Source organism: Pristiophorus japonicus, chromosome 11 (genome assembly GCF_044704955.1).
Source record: "Pristiophorus japonicus isolate sPriJap1 chromosome 11, sPriJap1.hap1, whole genome shotgun sequence".
Classification (NCBI taxonomy): Eukaryota; Metazoa; Chordata; class Chondrichthyes; family Pristiophoridae; genus Pristiophorus; species Pristiophorus japonicus.
This window is the reverse complement of record NC_091987.1, coordinates 214,256,554-214,273,440: the sequence shown is the minus strand read 5'-3', so window position 1 is coordinate 214,273,440 and position 16,887 is coordinate 214,256,554. Positions and strand designations below refer to the sequence as shown.

The following is a 16,887-nucleotide window of genomic DNA, read 5'->3' as shown; positions in this document are numbered from 1 at the left end:
GTCTATTTAAACAGTCGATAAACTACAGCAAACAGAGCTCGGGACCAAAACTGGAGCAAAGCCTCCTGATAAATGCAGGATTATTGTTATAAACTGTTGAATCACAAAATACTTTTAAGAAAATAAATTTTGTGTATGAAGCTATCGCTCACCTTGTCTGCAGTGATGGGTGCCGTGGTTTGTGGTGGGTCAGTCTCTCTCTCTCTCTCTCTCTCTCTCTCTCCCTCTCTCCCCCTCTCTCTCTCCCCCGCTCTCCCTCTCTCCCCTCCCCCTCTCTCTCTCCCTCCCTCTTCTCTCTCCCCTCCCCCTCTCTCTCTCTCCCTCTCCCCCCCTCTCCCTCTCTCTCCCTCTCTCTCTCTCCCTCTCTCTCCCTCTCTCCCTCTCTCCCTCTCTCTCCCTCTCTCCGAGCTTGTACCTGTTTTTAAAGTCTTGTATTTCTATTGTGTGAATAAAACATCGTTTCCAGGGACTTTCTCCGACTGTTGTCCAGGGTTGAGAATGCTTCAAATTCATCCGTTCGATTTGCCTCTTGATTTTTTTTTTAAAAAGCAGCCACCTTATCTCTGTTTTCTCTGTTTGAATTCACACGGTTATTTCACTTCCATAAAAGCCTTAAAGGTTCAAAATAGTTTCCACAAAAACAACTGGAATAGATTCTAACTTGGGATCTAACTAATCGTAAACTTGGGGGATGGGAGGGGGGTGAGGACATGCAGGGTGGGACACGGGAGCGAGTGATGGGGGGGCTCAGTTGATGTCATCGGATAGCGGATAGCACGTCAACCCAGGGTGGGTGGTCTTGGAAAAGCTCTATGAGCTGAGGCTTATTTGCAGGTAGGGGTGGGTATTGTATTCCCAGTAGATTTTTGAAATAAAAGCAAATACTTTCGAATCACAGGGAGACGAGGTGTATTTTAAATTTATAGTAAAAATAACTGCTCGAGATCTGGGATCGCTTTAAAACAGGTGCCGGGGCAGCTGGAGTGGGAAATGAAAAACGCCAGGTAAGTGGAGTGGGCGGGAGACATTGTAGAGTGAGGTCAGAGAGAGCTTCACTCTGTATCTAACCCCCTGTACCTGCCCTGGGAGTGTGTGATGGGACAGTGTAGAGGGAGCTTTACTCTGTATCTAACCCCGTGCTGTACCTGCCCTGGGAGTGTTTGATGGGACAGTGTAGAGGGAGCTTCACTCTGTATCTAACCCCCTGTACCTGCCCTGGGAGTGTTTGATGGGACAGTGTAGAGGGAGCTTCACTCTGTATCTAACCCCCTGTACCTGCCCTGGGAGTGTTTGATGGGACAGTGTAGAGGGAGCTTTACTCTGTATCTAACCCCGTGCTGTACCTGCCCTGGGAGTGTTTGATGGGACAGTGTAGAGGGAGCTTCACTCTGTATCTAACCCCCTGTACCTGCCCTGGGAGTGTTTGATGGGACAGTGTAGAGGGAGCTTCACTCTGTATCTAATCCCCTGTACCTGCCCTGGGAGTGTTTGATGGGACAGTGTAGAGGGAGCTTTACTCTGTATCTAACCCCGTGCTGTACCTGCCCTGGGAGTGTTTGATGGGACAGTGTAGAGGGAGCTTTACTCTGTATCTAACCCAGTGCTGTAACTCCGTGTGGTGCTGGCCTGTGAGGTAGAGAGTAGACTGGACTATTTTCTGTGGATGTCAGCTCCATTCTAAGCCCTGCAGAGTTTCCGGTGATTCATTGTAATTCAGGAGGACTGCAGTTTAGACATGTGGATACCCAACCCCAACCCCAACCCCAACCCCAACCCCAACCCCAACCCCAACCCCAACCCCAACCCCAACCCCAACCCCAACCCCTACCAGTACAGTTTTGCACCAGTAGAACTGCCTCAGAATATTGACCTTCGATTTACATCAGCAGTTGACAGATTCTGGATCTGCTGGTCGAAGACTTGATTTGTGGTCCAAAGCTTTGCCTCTGACACTGTTACCCGGTGGGGCTATAATCTCTGGTCTTACACATCACTTCAAGCGTCCAAGGGAGCAATTGTCTGCAATCGATGTTGGTTCAGCTCCCTGAGATGCTGAGGAGACGGGCACGGACGGGGTCCCTGACCAGGTCAGATGCAAATTACACGTCTGCTGCGATTGGCTGTAAACGGGCTGCGAGGCTCCGATAGTCAAATAGTCTACTGCCGCTCAGTGCCTCGGCCCACATGGTCACTCAGATGATGTTCTGAAGGGCTTCTTCGGCAGCACCTCCCAAACCCGCGACCTCTACCGCCTAGAAGGACAAGGGCAACAGGCGCATGGGAACACCACCACCTCCACGTTCCCCTCCCAGTCACACACCATCCTGACTTGGAAATATATCGGCCGTTCCTTCATCGTCGCTGGGTCACAATCCTGGAACTCCCTCCCTAACAGCACTGTGGGAGCACCTTCACCACACGGACTGCAGCGGTTCAAGAAGGCGGCTCACCACCACCTTCTCAAGGGGCAATTAGGGATGGGCAATAAATGCCGGCCTTGCCAGCGACGCCCACATCCCAGGAATGAATTTTTTAAAATCCAGCAGAGTGAGGTCAAAACCTCCAACAGACGAAGGTGAGGGGAACCTTTGTAAAAAATCAAATGTGTCGGCCACCAAGAGTGGGGTGATGACACAGAGACCGACACAAGGCGTGCAGTAGCAATTATGAGTGAAACGATACCGTTTTAGCCAGTGTGTAGTGTTACTCGCTGGTAACGACACTGAAGCACACACACACACACACACACCTACACACACTCTCGCTCACTCACACACACACACACACACTCTCTCACACTCACATACACACTCACACATACACACTCACATACACATTCACACATACACATTCACACATACACACTCACATACACATTCACACTCACATACACATTCACACATACACACTCACATACACATTCACACATACACATTCACACATACACATTCACACATACACATTCACACATACACACTCACACATACACACACTCTCTCACACTCACATACACACTCACACATACACACTCACACATACACACTCACACATACACACTCACACATACACACTCACACACACACACTCTCTCACTCTCACACACACACACACTCACCATTCAGTAGCAGCTGTGTGTGGGCTGTAGACTGCCATCCAGTGAGCGCTCGACTTGGTCTCGAGATTGACTTCGAACTCTTCCTTCTCAATGCGGCTGAGCTGAATTTGGATCCAGTGCAGATTTGCGCAGTAAGCGATCGGTCTGGGACTCTGGCCCATCTCAGGCAATTGCAGCCACAGGGTGCGGATTACGCTAAAATCACTGGCTCCCGCGTATCGGAAAGGAATTGTAGATTTGAGTTTCGGATTTTGTGAAATATGATCTGAGGCGCGGATTCAGAGATCTATCCGACAAGAATTCCGATCCCGTTTGTAATGTATTTGCTTCATGGGTTCTTTGCTTAAGAATTCACAGCAACACATTGCTATTATGAACGAGTTGGTTTATTAGCAAAGGTTTAACAATCACACTACACATTACCGGTTCATCCACCAGGCTCACAACCACCTGCCCCATCGTGGATCCCCCAAACCCAACTGGCTGGGGTTTTATTGAGTCTTGTGAACATCACGTGACTGGCTAAGCCACTCCCAACTCAACTTCTCTACCAACCTGTGAGCAGGTGCATATATTACACCATTTGTCCCCCAAATGGGCTTGAGCTTTCCGTGAGCGATACAGAGACAGTCCAAGATCAAACTAGGCAGGCAAAGCTTGATATTGAAAGGTTAACGCAGTTTTGATGACACAATCTACTCTTGCTTAATTATTGTCTCTAACTTCTGATGCACTAATTCCTTCTAATTGTGTTAACCCTTTGAGATACTGACCATGGCTACTTTTTCTCCTACCTCCCCTTCTGCATGCTTTGTCTGTCGCACGGTCTCCTAGGTAACGGAGAGCGGAGGTGAGGTAACAGTGGCCTAGCTTCCTCAGCCGCCCTCTGCACCTCCCCCCCCCCCCCCCCCTACGCCCCCCTGCAGAGCCAGCCTCATCGAGTTGACTGCATGTCCCTGCTGAAGCGGTTGTGCGCGAGTGAGTGCGTGTTTCCAGACCAGTCACCTCGTGAGGCACTTCGCTTATCGACTGAAAATCATTTTTATTTTTTTAAAATAGATTAATGCCGTGCGTGTATTAGGTTAACCGGTTGTTGATGACGTCTTTCTGCTGTTATTCCTAATCCCGTGGCATGGCCAGAGGAAGCTGGATTGGACTTCACCAAGTGTGGGCCACTCAAACGGAAAAACAAATACCCTATCGCGTCTCGCCAGGGGAACCAGTATCGATAAATTGTTTGCTTTAAATTAATTAACAAAGAACATGGCCTGAGAATCTTTCCAAACTCATTGTTTGCTTTTTAATCAAGTACAGAGTCGCTCTCTGTAACGTATTTGCTTAAGAATTCCTAGCAACACATTGCTATTAATAACTAGTTAGTTTATTAGCAAAAGGTTTAACAATCACACGACATATTACCAGTTCATCCACCAAGCTCACAACCACCTGCCCCATCGCGGATCCCCCCCGAACCCAACTGGCTGGGGTTTTATTGAGTCTTGTGAACATCACATGACTGGCTAAGCCACTCCCAACTCAACAGCCCCACAAACCTGTGGGCATACTCGCAGCTGCATACATTACACCGTTCTTCCCCCAAATGGGCTCGGGCTTTCTGTGAGCGAGAGAGTCCAAGATTAAACTAGGCAGACAGAGCTTGACATTGAAGGGTTAAACTCTCCACACACAATCTCCTGAAAAGCTCGGGGTGGGAGGTTCCCCCCAAACGCTCTCTTTCTTTATCTCTTAATGAAAGCCAAAAATCTCTTGGGTGGAACAAGTTACTCAGCGGGTGAGTTAGCACAGGGCAGGTAAATGTTGCCCTCGGAATGATTTGAGGGCTCTGATCTCTCTGTCGGTGCAGAGCGTGGGATTGCGGAGTTTCCGGGAGGGTGAGAGGCCGGTATCGGTTCTCGCGATGCCTGGCGCAAGCGATGCCGGGTGAGGTGCTGAGCCGATCACTGCGGGCAAGAAGGCGGCGGACACGCTATTTTCTTTTCGATGTGTTTGCGATCTTGCCAGGCGCAGTGGCCGGAGCCGTTCTGTGCTCCCTGCCCGTAGTGACCGTTGGGAGTTAAAGCCGAGCCTCGCGTCCAACTGACCCCAACGCCTTGGTCAACTGCTTCCCACAGCAGCTGGAACAGCACAGAGGATGCCCCGTGCACTTGTCGCCTTACTGCCTGGGTACAGACCACGTGTACCTCCCGCACATGGCCCCGTGTCTGCTAACAACAACAACTTAAATTTATATCGCCCAATAAAATGTCCCAAGGCGCTTCACAGGAGCGTAATCGAACAATGTTGGACATTGAGCCCCATAAGATATATTAGGATAGGTGACCAAAAGCTTGGTCAAAGAGGTAGGTTTTAAGTTTCCTCTTTAAAGGAGGAGAGAGAGGCGGAGAGGTTTAGGGAGGGAATTCCAGAGCTTAGGGCCCAGGCAGCTGAAGGCACGGCCACCGATGGGTGGAGCAACGGAAATCGAGGGACACACAAGAGGCCAGAATTGGAGGCGCGCCGAGATCTCGGAGGGTTGTAGGGCTGGAGGATGTTGCAGAGATCGGGAGGCCACAATGGGATTAGAAAACCAAGATGATAATAAAATCGGGGTGGGTGTACAGGAGACCAGAATTGGAGCACGAAGTATCTCCCACCCCAGGTGGTCAACAACTGCTGACCCCCCCACGCGAACTCCCTGGGATCTCCTCACTGACCCCAGTTTGAGAAGCTATGGCGGGGGGGCGGGGGGGGGGGGGGAGGTCTGACCTATGCTGCACTTGATGTGGTATTGTCCCGGCGATGACCATGGTGGACCAAAGCTGATTCCAATTCCCAAATTCAGAGTCGTCAGCCAGGATTCACGGCAGAATGTTTATTCTACGTGTGATCAGCTTGTTGGATTGTGTGAGTTGGACTGTCATGCTGAGACGGTGGGGAATGGAACTAATTGAATCGGTTTTTCCGAGAACTGGCGTAGACACAAACGGGACAAATGGCAGCCTCCTGTGCTGTCAAATTCTATAATTCTCAGAACAAAACAATACCATTATGGTGGATCATTTCCTCACCCAGTTTTTCCCTTTTATCAGCTTGCTCTTGCTGGGGCCTAGTTGCACAGGCTCTTGGAGTTGTTCTAGAAACATAGAAAATAGGTGCAGGAGTAGGCCATTCGGCCCTTCTAGCCTGCACCGCCATTCAATGAGTTCATGGCTGAACATGCAACTTCAGTACCCCATTCCTGCTATAGAAACATAGAATTCTGTAACTAACCTGAGTGGCCATTAAACAGGTGTTATCCAAGAGGTCCTAAGTTCTGGTATTCCATTCCTAAGCCTCTCCGCCTCTCTACCTCTCTTTCCTCCTTTAAGATGCTCCTTAAAACCTGCCTCTCTGTCCAACTGTCCTAAGTCATCTTATGTGCCTTGGTACCATATCACGCTGCTGTGAAGCGCCTTGGGACATTTTACTATGTTAAAGGCGCTATATAAATGCAAGCTGTTTGACTATGGTGTGTGGCATCGCGTCCCATGCCCGACCCCATCTCCATTTGATGTCTGCATGCCCAGGGTCACCGATTATTTATTGATCATACAATCATAGAATGGTTAAAGCACAGGAGGCGGCCAGTCGGCCCATCGAGCCCGTGCCGGCTCTCTGCAAGAGCACCTCAGCCAGTCCCACTCCCCTGCCCCCCGCTCTTTCCCCCTAGCTCTGCAAAAAAAAATTTCCTTCAGGTACTTATCCAATTTCCTTTAGAAAGCCACGATTGAGTCTGCCTTCACCGTCCTCTCAGGCAGTGCATTCCAGATCCTAACCACTCGCTGAGTATAAATGACCTCTGTCCAATTATTTTATTCTGCCTAACGCAGCGGTACTGAGGCCAGCTGAGGCACCTCCGCCCTGCCCCCATAGACAGCAATGAACTAAGCGCAGACTGAAGGGTTCAAACAACTGAGCACGTTTGTAACTAACATCACATGATGTGATGTCAAGCCCCCAGTGTTTCAAATGAAGTCCCTAGATCGAGATTTCACCTCCATCCGGACATCTCTTTTCACTCGGAGAGTGTTGAGAGGGAAGACTTTGGTTTGACTTGATCTATAATCTCAGGAGGGAATGTTCTCGAATTTGCCATTCCTGGTTATCACTGGGCTCAGGTGATGCTGAAAAGTTAACCGGGAGATGGTAATGCAGTCTGACTCACTCCGATGTCCAGTTCAAGCCATCTCCAAACTCCATTTTCTTCTACACTTGACGGAGCAACAGATAGATCCAATTCCCGTATTAAAGGGCTGGCCCTGGATCCAAAGGTCAAAGAAGTAGGTGTTAAGGAGCATCTTAAAGGGGGAAAGAGAGCGGCAGTGAGGTTTAGGAAGGGAATTCCAGAGCTCCGTGCCCAGGCAGCTGAAGGTACGGCCACCAATGGTGGAGCGATGGGAATTGGGGGACGCGCAAGAGGCCGGAATTGGAGGAGGGCAGAGATCGCTGAGGGTTGTGGGGCTGGAGGAGGTTACAGAGATAGGGATCTTCTCTGTTTGCCATGGGTCACTTTTACCCCACACAGTCTGTTGCCCCATTCAGCCATCGGGAGACCCTCCAGGTGACCGTTATCAAAGTGTCACATGCTTCACGTCGCAGGCTACTGGAGAATCCCCCGCCAACTCCCCCGCCCCCTCCCCTCGGGGGTTGTGCCTCGGTGAGGTTTGGGGGAGGGAGGAAGTAGTCTTTGACCTTTGGATCCAGGGCCAGCCCTTTAAAACGGGAATTGGATCTATCTGTTGCTCCGTCAAGTGTAGAAGAAAATGGAGTTTGGAGATGGCTTGAACTGGACATCGGAGTGAGTCAGACTGCATTACCATCTCCCGGTTAACTTTTCAGCATCACCTGAGCCCAATGATAACCGGGAATGGCAAATTCGAGAACATTCCCTCCTGAGATTATAGATCAAGTCAAACCAAAGCCTTCCCTCTCAACACTCTCCGAGTGAAAAGAGATGTCCGGATGGAGGTGAAATCTCGATCTAGGGACTTCATTTGAAACACTGGGGGCTTGACATTATATCGTGTGATGTTAGTTAAAAACGTGCTCAGGTGTTTGAATGACATCCTATCTCTCCATCTATCTATCCGTCACTCGCACACGTTGAATGAAGAAGCACTCTCATTGATAACACCCCATGAGGAATCTCCCCGCCATTTCACACAATGGATTAATGTGAAGTACAGTGGATGGTTACACCGGCAAACGCTGGTTACTAATATCACACAACGCAAGAACAGGCGACAATAAATAACTTACTGAGTTTAAAAACAAAAAAAGAGAAACCGGGTAAATGTTGCTGAGATTGGGTAAAAGGAAAGATTTTCAGGGCTGTGGGGAAAGGAGTGAGACCAATTGGATCGCTCTCTGAGAGCCGGCACAGGAACGATGGGCCGAATGGCCCCCTGCCCTGTAAGATTCTAGCCCTTTTTTTTATATATATATATATATATAGGAATAGGTCAAGAGCTGAAGCAAAATTTTTCTAACAATGATAACTTCAAACATCATCAATTTGACTTCCATTCTCAGACCTCTGCTCTAACCCCCGCCCCCCTTGCTCCGCCAATTCTCCATTCCAACCTTCTATGGCTACACCACTGTTCTAATCTTCAGGCTTCTGCATGGCGGGGATTTGAGAAGTGTGTTTTTTTTTTCTCTTTTTTTTGCTTTTGTTTTTCAAATTCAGGCGAGGGTAAAACTTGATGCTGAGAAAAAAGAAGTAGAGAGACTGCAGTCGCATTGCTACGGGTTGAAGAACCAGCTTAATAACTGCCCTGAGTCAATGAGACAACAGTTGCAGGAACACCTCAAAAGGGTCAGTCTTTTCTTACCTCATTAGCTTCCCCTCCCCGTGGATCGTGTGACCTCTCAGTCGCTGCACAAATGCCTAATTCCTGGTACTTAATGTCACTGTAAACAAAAACAAAAAAAGCCAATTAGGAATCCTGGAATCAGAAGCGTTTGATAAGGTACTTGCGGTAGTCCGTGCCAGTGCTAAAACCCAGGAAGTTTTGGAGTAGTTTGGAATGAACCTTGCATGATTGGATATGTGTTGCATTTTGCTGATTTTTGCCGTTGATTAAAAGTAATATAGTGCGATGGAATCCAATTTAACAGAATGCATTATCCAGCTGCTTTTAATAAACACAATTAACTTTGCTTTAACCTGAATTAACAACGTACCGTGACCATTTGCTTTATGTTGAAGCATTAGACGTAGATAGTTTTTTGAGGGTTCGAGACTCGAGTAGTTGAGCACCTTGCATCGTAGGCCAAACAGAAATAGATTGATTCCCGGTCTGTTGGGTGGGTTTTGGAGACAAGCCGGAGCGGAGGGAGCTGGGCTCGGTTATTTGTTCTGTCGCTCAGCCGTTAGTGACGGGATCTCTCATGGCTTGTCGTAGGAAGCGGAATCGCTGGAGTCCGAGGCCAAGCTCTTCGAGGACCTGGAGTTTCAGCAGCTGGAGATGGAGAGCCGCTTGGAGGAGGAACGGGAAACGGTGTGCCAGCAGCTCCAGCAGGACAAGGCCGAGTATCAGCGCAGTGCTACACGACGAAAGGTACAAGCCGCCCTCGGCAACACAACTCCCACCCCCTGATAAGATTCTGAGGGGGCTCGACGGGGTAGATGCAGAGAAGGAATCCAGAACTCGGGGGCATAGTTTCAAGAATAAGGGGTCGCCCAATTAAAACGCCGATGAGGAGGAATTTCTGAGGGTTGTAAATCTGTGGAATTCTCTGCCCCAGAGAGCTGTGGGGGCTGGGTCATTGAATATGTTTTAAGGCGGGGATAGACAGGTATTTGAGTGATAAGGGGATAAGAGGTTATGGGGAGCGGGAGGGGAAGTGGAGCTGAGCCCAAGATCAGATCAGCCATGATCTTATTGATTGGCGGAGCAGGCTCGAGGGACCGAATGGCCGACTCCTGCTCCTATTTCTTATCTTCTTCTGTTGTTGCCTTTTCCACCCCTTCAAGTCCGCAGCGGTGGGCGGTGAACATCTGGGACCCCAGTGTGAATCCAAACCCAGCAAGCACCTGTCACACTCTTAGGATCTCCCAAAGTATTTACAGCCACTGAAGTGTGGTCACTGTTGTAATGTGGGAAACGCGGCAGCCAATTGGCGCACAGCAAGCTCCCACGGGCTATAATGTGCCAATTCTTGACCCCGGAGGACTGTGACTGCTCTGTCGACAAGTGTACTCAAGGCTGAGATCGATAGATGTTGGGTACTAAGGGAATTAAGGGATATGGGGATCGGGCGGGCAACTGGTGTTGAGGTCAAAGATCAGCCATGATCTTACTGAATGATGGAGCAGGCTCGAGCTGTAAGGCCTATTTCTGCTCCAATTTCTTATAACCAGATCATCTGTTTTGGTGATGTTGGTTGAGGGTTATGTATTGTCCAGGACACATGGGATAACTCCCTTACTTTTGTTTGAAATAGTACCATGGGATCTTTTACGTCCACCAGAGAGAGCAGACGGGGCCTCGGTTTAACGTCTCATCTGAAAGACGGCACCTCCGAAGGTGCAGCACTCCCTCAGTACTGCCCCTCCGACAGTGCGGCGCTCCCTCAGTACTGCCCCTCCGACAGTGCGGCGCTCCCACAGTACTGCCCCTCCGACAGTGCGTCGCTCCCTCGGTACTGCCCCTCCGACAGTGCGGCGCTCCCTCAGTACTGCCCCTCCGACAGTGCAGCACTCCCACAGTACTGCCCCTCTGACAGTGCGGCGCTCCCTCAGCACTGCCCCTCCGACAGTGCGGCGCTCCCTCAGCACTGCCCCACCGACAGTGCGGCACTCCCTCAGTACTGCCCCTCCGATAGTGCGGCGCTCCCTCAGCACTGCGCTCATATCAGCCTGGATTATGTGTTCAAACATGTGTGTCTTTATTCCGCAGGACAAAGTTTCTGCTTTGGAGACGCAAGCTAATCAAATCCGCTATCAGACCGTTCAGGAGTGTGAGAGACTGAATCGGGAGAAAAACGCAATGGTGCAAATGCTTCAGAAGGTATGGAGATATAGAATGACGGAAGCCTCGGTTCAGAAGGAGGCCTTTTGGCCCATGGAGGTTGGGCTGATTCTTGCTCCCTGTGTTGAGCTGCTGCCATTGTGTTTCTCCTTTCGGAATGATACCGGGGCTGAAAGGGTTAAGTTATGAGGACAGATTGCACAGACTGGGCTTGTATTCCCTCGAGTGTAGAAGATTAATGGGCGATCTAATCGAGACGTTTAAGAGGATTAAAGGATTTGATCGGGTAGAGAGAGAAACTATTTCTTCTGGTGAGGCAAATGCAGAATAAGGGGGCAGAACCTTGAAATTAGAGCCAGGCCATTCAGGGGTGATGTCAGGAAGTACTTCTTCACACAAAGGGCCGTGGGAATCTGGAACTCTCTCCGCAAAAAGCTGTTCAGGCAAGGGGTCAATTGAAAATTTCACAACTGAGATTGATTGATTTTTGTTGGGTAAGGGTATTCAGGGTTACGGAACCAAGGCAGGTAGATGGAGTTAAGATACAGATCAACCATGATCTGATTGAATGGCGGAACAGGCTCGAGGGGCTGAATGGCCGCCTCCATTGCGTGGCAGCCTCGATGGATCAGATGGTCTTTACCTGTCCACCATTGTTCCTACGTTCCTTCCTACTTACACTGTACCTTCCCCCTTTATCACTGGTTCAGAAACTAAGGTGCTGAACTTAAGGAAAGGTAACTTCGATGGTATGAGGCGTGAATTGGCTAGAATAGCCTGGCAAATGATACTTAAAGGGTTGACGGTGGATAGGCAATGGCAAACATTTAAAGATCACATGGATGAACTTCAACAATTGTACATCCCTGTCTGGAGTAAAAATAAAACGGGGAAGGTGGCTCAACCGTGGCTAACAAGGGAAATTAAGGATAGTGTTAAATCCAAGGAAGAGGCATATAAATTGGCCAGAAAAAGCAGCAAACCTGAGGACTGGGAGAAATTTAGAATTCAGCAGAGGAGGACTAAGGGTTTAATTAAGAGGGGGATAATAGATTACAAGAAGAAGCTTGCCGGGAACATAAAAACCGACTGCAAAAGCTTCTATAGATATGTGAAGAGAAAAAGATTAGTGAAGGCAAACGTAGGTCCCTTGCAGTCGGATTCAGGTGAATTTATAATGGGGAACTAAGAAATGGCAGACCAATTGAACAAATACTTCGGTTCTGTCTTCACGAAGGAAGACACAAATAACCTTCTGAAAGTACTAGGAGACCGAGGGTCTAGTGAGAAGGAGGAACGGAAGGATATCCTTATCAGGCGGGAAATTGTGTTTGGGAAATTGATGGGATTGAAGGCCGATACATCCCCGGGGCCTGATAGTCTGCATCCAAGAGTACCTAGAAATAGTGGATGCATTGGTGATCAACTCTGGGTCAGTTCCTATGGAATGGAGGGTAGCTAATGTAACACCACTTTTGAAAAAGGGAGTGAGCGAGAAAGCGGGTAATTATAGACCGGTTAGCCTGACATCGGTGGTGGGGAAAATGTTGAAATCAATTATTAAGGATGAAATAGCAGCGCATTTGGAAAGAGTGATGGGATCGGTCCAAGTCAGCATGGATTTAAGAAAGGGAAATCATGCTTGACAAATCTTCTGGAATTTTTTGAGGATGTAACTAGTAGAGTGGACAAGGGAGAACCAGTGGATGTGGTGTATTTGGACTTTCAAAAGGCTTTTGACAAGGTCCCACATAAGAGATTGGTGTGCAAAATCAAAGCACATGGTATTGGGGGTAATGTACTGACGTGGATAGAGAACTGGTTGGCAGACAGGAAGCAGAGAGTCGGGATAAACGGGTCCTTTTCAGATTGGCAGTCAGTGACTAGTGGAGTGCCGCAGGGCTCAGTGCTGGGACCCCAGCTCTTTACAATATACATCAATGATTTAGATGAAGGAATTGAGTGTAATATCTCCAAGTTTGCATATGACACTAAACTGGGTGGCGGTGTGAGCTGTGAGGGGGATGCTAAGAGGCTGCAGGGTGACTTGGACAGGTTAGGTGAGTGGGCAAATGCATGGCAGATGCAGTATAATGTGGATAAGTGTGAGGTTATCCACTTTGGGGGCAAAAACACGAAGACAGAATATTATCTGAATGGCGGCAGATTAGGAAAAGGGGAGGTGCAACGAGACCTGGGTGTCATGGTTCATCAGTCATTGAAAGTTGGCATACAGGTACAGCAGGCAGTGAAGAAGGCAAATGGTGTGTTGGCCTTCATAGCTAGGGGATTTGAGTATAGGAGCAGGGAGGTCTTACTGCAGTTGTACAGGGCCTTGGTGAGGCCTCATCTGGAATATTATGTTCAGTTTTGGTCTCCTAATCTGAGGAAGGATGTTCTTGCTATTGAGGGAGTGCAGCGAAGGTTCACCAGACTGATTCCCGGGATGGCTGGATTGACATATGAGGAGAGACTGGATCAACTGGGCCTTTATACATTGGAGTTTAGAAGGATGAGAGGGGATCTCATAGAAACATATAAGATTGTGACGGGAAGGGACAGGTTAGATGTGGGTAGAAAGTTTCCGATGTTGGGGACGTCCAGAACCAGGAGGCATAGTCTTAGGATAAGGGGTAGGCCATTTAGGACTGAGATGAGGAGAAATGTCTTCACTCAGAGAGTTGTTAACCTGTGGAATTCCATGCCGCAGAGAGTTGTTGAGGCCAGTTCATTGAATATATTCAAGAGGGAGTTAGATATGGCCCTTACGGCTAAAGGGATCAAGGGGTATGGAGAGAAAGCAGGAAAGGGGTACTGAGGGAATTATCAGCCATGATCTTATTGAATGGTGGTGCAGGCTCGAAGGGCCAAATGGCCTACTCCTGCACCTATTTTCTATGTTTCTATGTCATCTAATCCCCTCTTAATCGGCATGGCTGTTTCAATAGCTGTTTGCCTTTGAAGAGTAATTTTATACTTGTGGTACAAAGCAGAGGTTTAATTCCAGCTGCCCGGATGTGAGCACACCCAGCGGTACCCCCTCCACACCCCTCCCCCACCACCCGTCAAGATTAAATTCCTGTTTTGTGTGCACCTTGTTACTGAGGAAACAGTTTTCAGAGTCGATGGGGAAAGAGCATGGGGGGAGTGGAACCAATTGGAGAACTCTTTGAAAGAGCCGGCACAGGAACGATGGGCCGAATGGCCTCTTTCTCTCTGCCACATCATCCTGTGATAATTGCATGCTCGGGGTGGGGTTGGGGGGGGTGCAGGGTCAAAGGGCAACCGCGTGGAGAGGCCAGGCGCTGAGCGGGTCAGGCTGGATGGACCAGAGGGTCATTTCCTGACTGTCATTGTCCGTACGTAATCTCCAGCAGGACGATGGTCGATCTGCGGGGAGAGGCCTGGACAGTGTGTGGGCCCTGCCTTCCAGCCTGCTGCAACAGCCAATGAGCAGGATCCTGCCAAGGTCACGGGGTTAGCCTCAGCCTTAACTGAGCGATGTCTTGATGCTGGCTGCGGTTACAGCACAGAAGGAGGCCATTTTGGCCCATCGAGCCCCTACCAGCTCTCAGCTGCTCCCATTCCCCCGCCCTTTCCCTGTAGCCCTATAATTTTTTTTTTCTTCAGATACTTATCCAACTCCCTTTTGAATGTTAGGATTGAGTCTGCCTCCACCACCCTCTCAGGCCGTGCATTCCAGATCCTAACCACTCGCTGCGTAAAAAAGCTTTTTCTTGCATCGCTTTTGGTTCTTCTGCCAATCGCCTTAAATCCGTGTCCTCTGGTTCTCCACCCTTCCCCCAATGGGAACAGTTTCTCTCGAGCTACTCTGTCCAGACCCCTCATGATTTTGAACCCCTCGATCAAATCTCCTCTCAACCTTCTCTGCTCCAAGGAGAACAACCCCAGCTTCTCCAGTCTATCCACGTAACTGAAGTCCCTCATCCCTGGAACCATTCTCGTAAACCTTTCCTGCACCCTCTCTAAGGCCTTCCTGAAGTACGGTGCCCAGAATTGGACACAATACTCCATCTTGGATCTCAACCACATGGCGTTTAATGATAACATTTCTCTAATGTGCAAATATGTTCTTTTCCAGGAGAAAGATAAATTGGGCAATCTGGAGAAGCGTTATTTCATGGTGACCGGTGGCAAAACATTTTCCAAAGGCTCTACAGCATTCAAAGAGGTGAAGCGATCTATGTTCTTACGGTTACTAGCTGTTGGATATTGGATAATGACGGCACAATGTGCATTTACAGAGCGCCGTATTAAGTCGCAGCATCTCGAGGTGCTGTCGCACACAACAAATTACTTGTGGGGTGCAGTGACTATTGTTGCATAAGCCGACAGGCCCATTGCAAAGGGGCTGTTTACAGAACTAAACAGGTAGCCTCTTTGGAGCTTGTTATCAAAACTTCCTGCTCACTCCACTGTATCGCACTTTATGCATTTCAATTGAGATCCCTTGTGAGCGATTCCAGTTCACACCCCCCTCCCCACCTCTCCATAGTTCTCCATCAGAAGTTCAAACTTTCACAAGGTGATCTCGGTTTGCCACTGCCTTTGACACACGGCCTCGTGTGGGCAGGAAATTCTGGCCTACAAGCCCCCAATTCCTGACAGCTTTCAGTCTCGAATAGTGTTGGAGCAGCATGTGATATTTACCGTGGATCAGCGATCCACCCCACTCAGCTCTACACCTTCAGGAGACAGTCTAACTCCGACCATAACCTCTGCCTCTTTAAACACTGAACCTCTCTTTCAATCACTGTATAGATGAGGCTGAGGGGGAGACCTTATTGAGATGTATAAAATTATGAGGGGCCTAGATAGAGCGGATAGGACAGACCAGGTTCCTTTAGCAGAGGGGTCAACAACCAGGGGGCATAGATTTAAAGTAATTGGTAGGAGGGTTAGAGGGGATTTGAGGGGAAATGTTTTCACCCAGAGGGTGGTGGGGGTCTGGAATGCCTGAAAGGGAGGTAGAGGCAGAAACCCTCACCATATTTAAAAAGTACTTGGGTGTGCACTTAAAGTGCCGTAAGCTACAGGGCTACGGACCAAGAGCTGGAAAGTGGGATTAGGCTGGGTAGCTCTTTGTCGGCCGGCACGGACACGATGGGCCGAAATGGCCTCCTTCTGTGCTGTAAATTTCTATGATCCTACGTACAGGACTTCGATTGAACGTTGATAAGTACTTAAGGAGAAATGTCCACTCATGTCAGAACATAAGAAAGTGGGAATGTGAAAAGCCAGTGGAACTCACGAGAAAACACTGAGTGAAGGGAACAGTGTATGTTGGAGGCCATTTAGTGAGGATTCTGTGCGGTGACGAGGAATGCGGTGGGATTTATCCCGTTGGAATTAATTTCAGCGGGAGCGAGAGGGAAATCTGCAGCATTTATGCAATGCTCGAACAGCAGACAGCGGGTGACAACGCCAACGTAAATGCGCCAGATTTGTTAATGTCGGGGTCGGGCAGATACGAGGGTGGGCAGCCGCTGGGGGGAGGGGTGTGGGACTGGACTTCGCCAGTAGTACAGGAACGAGTGACAGCAAATCGGACACCCGTTTTACACCGTGCCCACATCAAGTGCAGTGTAACACGGACTGCCGATAGGCTATCGCCTGTTTCCACACCACCAGAGCAGGCTCATTTCAGCCCCAGTGGGTTTTTTTAACTAGACTATCCCAGAAATTACCCAATCTGGCTGGCTTATTTTGGTGTTGCTCCCAAGGCTCGTACCTCCA

General features: G+C 49.1%; 1 protein-coding gene across 16 annotated transcripts in view; it reads left to right on the top strand.

The window, feature by feature from the left end:
- The window catches only part of phldb1b (pleckstrin homology-like domain, family B, member 1b), a 475,105-nt gene that overhangs the window by 383,751 nt on the left and 74,467 nt on the right, over positions 1-16,887 (top strand). For 14 of the 16 annotated variants that reach the window (XM_070894525.1, XM_070894517.1, XM_070894522.1 and 11 more), the window contains 4 exons: positions 8,844-8,972; positions 9,562-9,717; positions 11,059-11,169; positions 15,233-15,322. In XM_070894525.1, the coding sequence (XP_070750626.1) occupies positions 8,844-8,972; positions 9,562-9,717; positions 11,059-11,169; positions 15,233-15,322 (486 nt within the window). The remainder of the gene's footprint in view (positions 1-8,843; positions 8,973-9,561; positions 9,718-11,058; positions 11,170-15,232; positions 15,323-16,887) is intronic. The other 2 variants (XM_070894521.1, XM_070894529.1) reach the window with 1 other exon arrangement.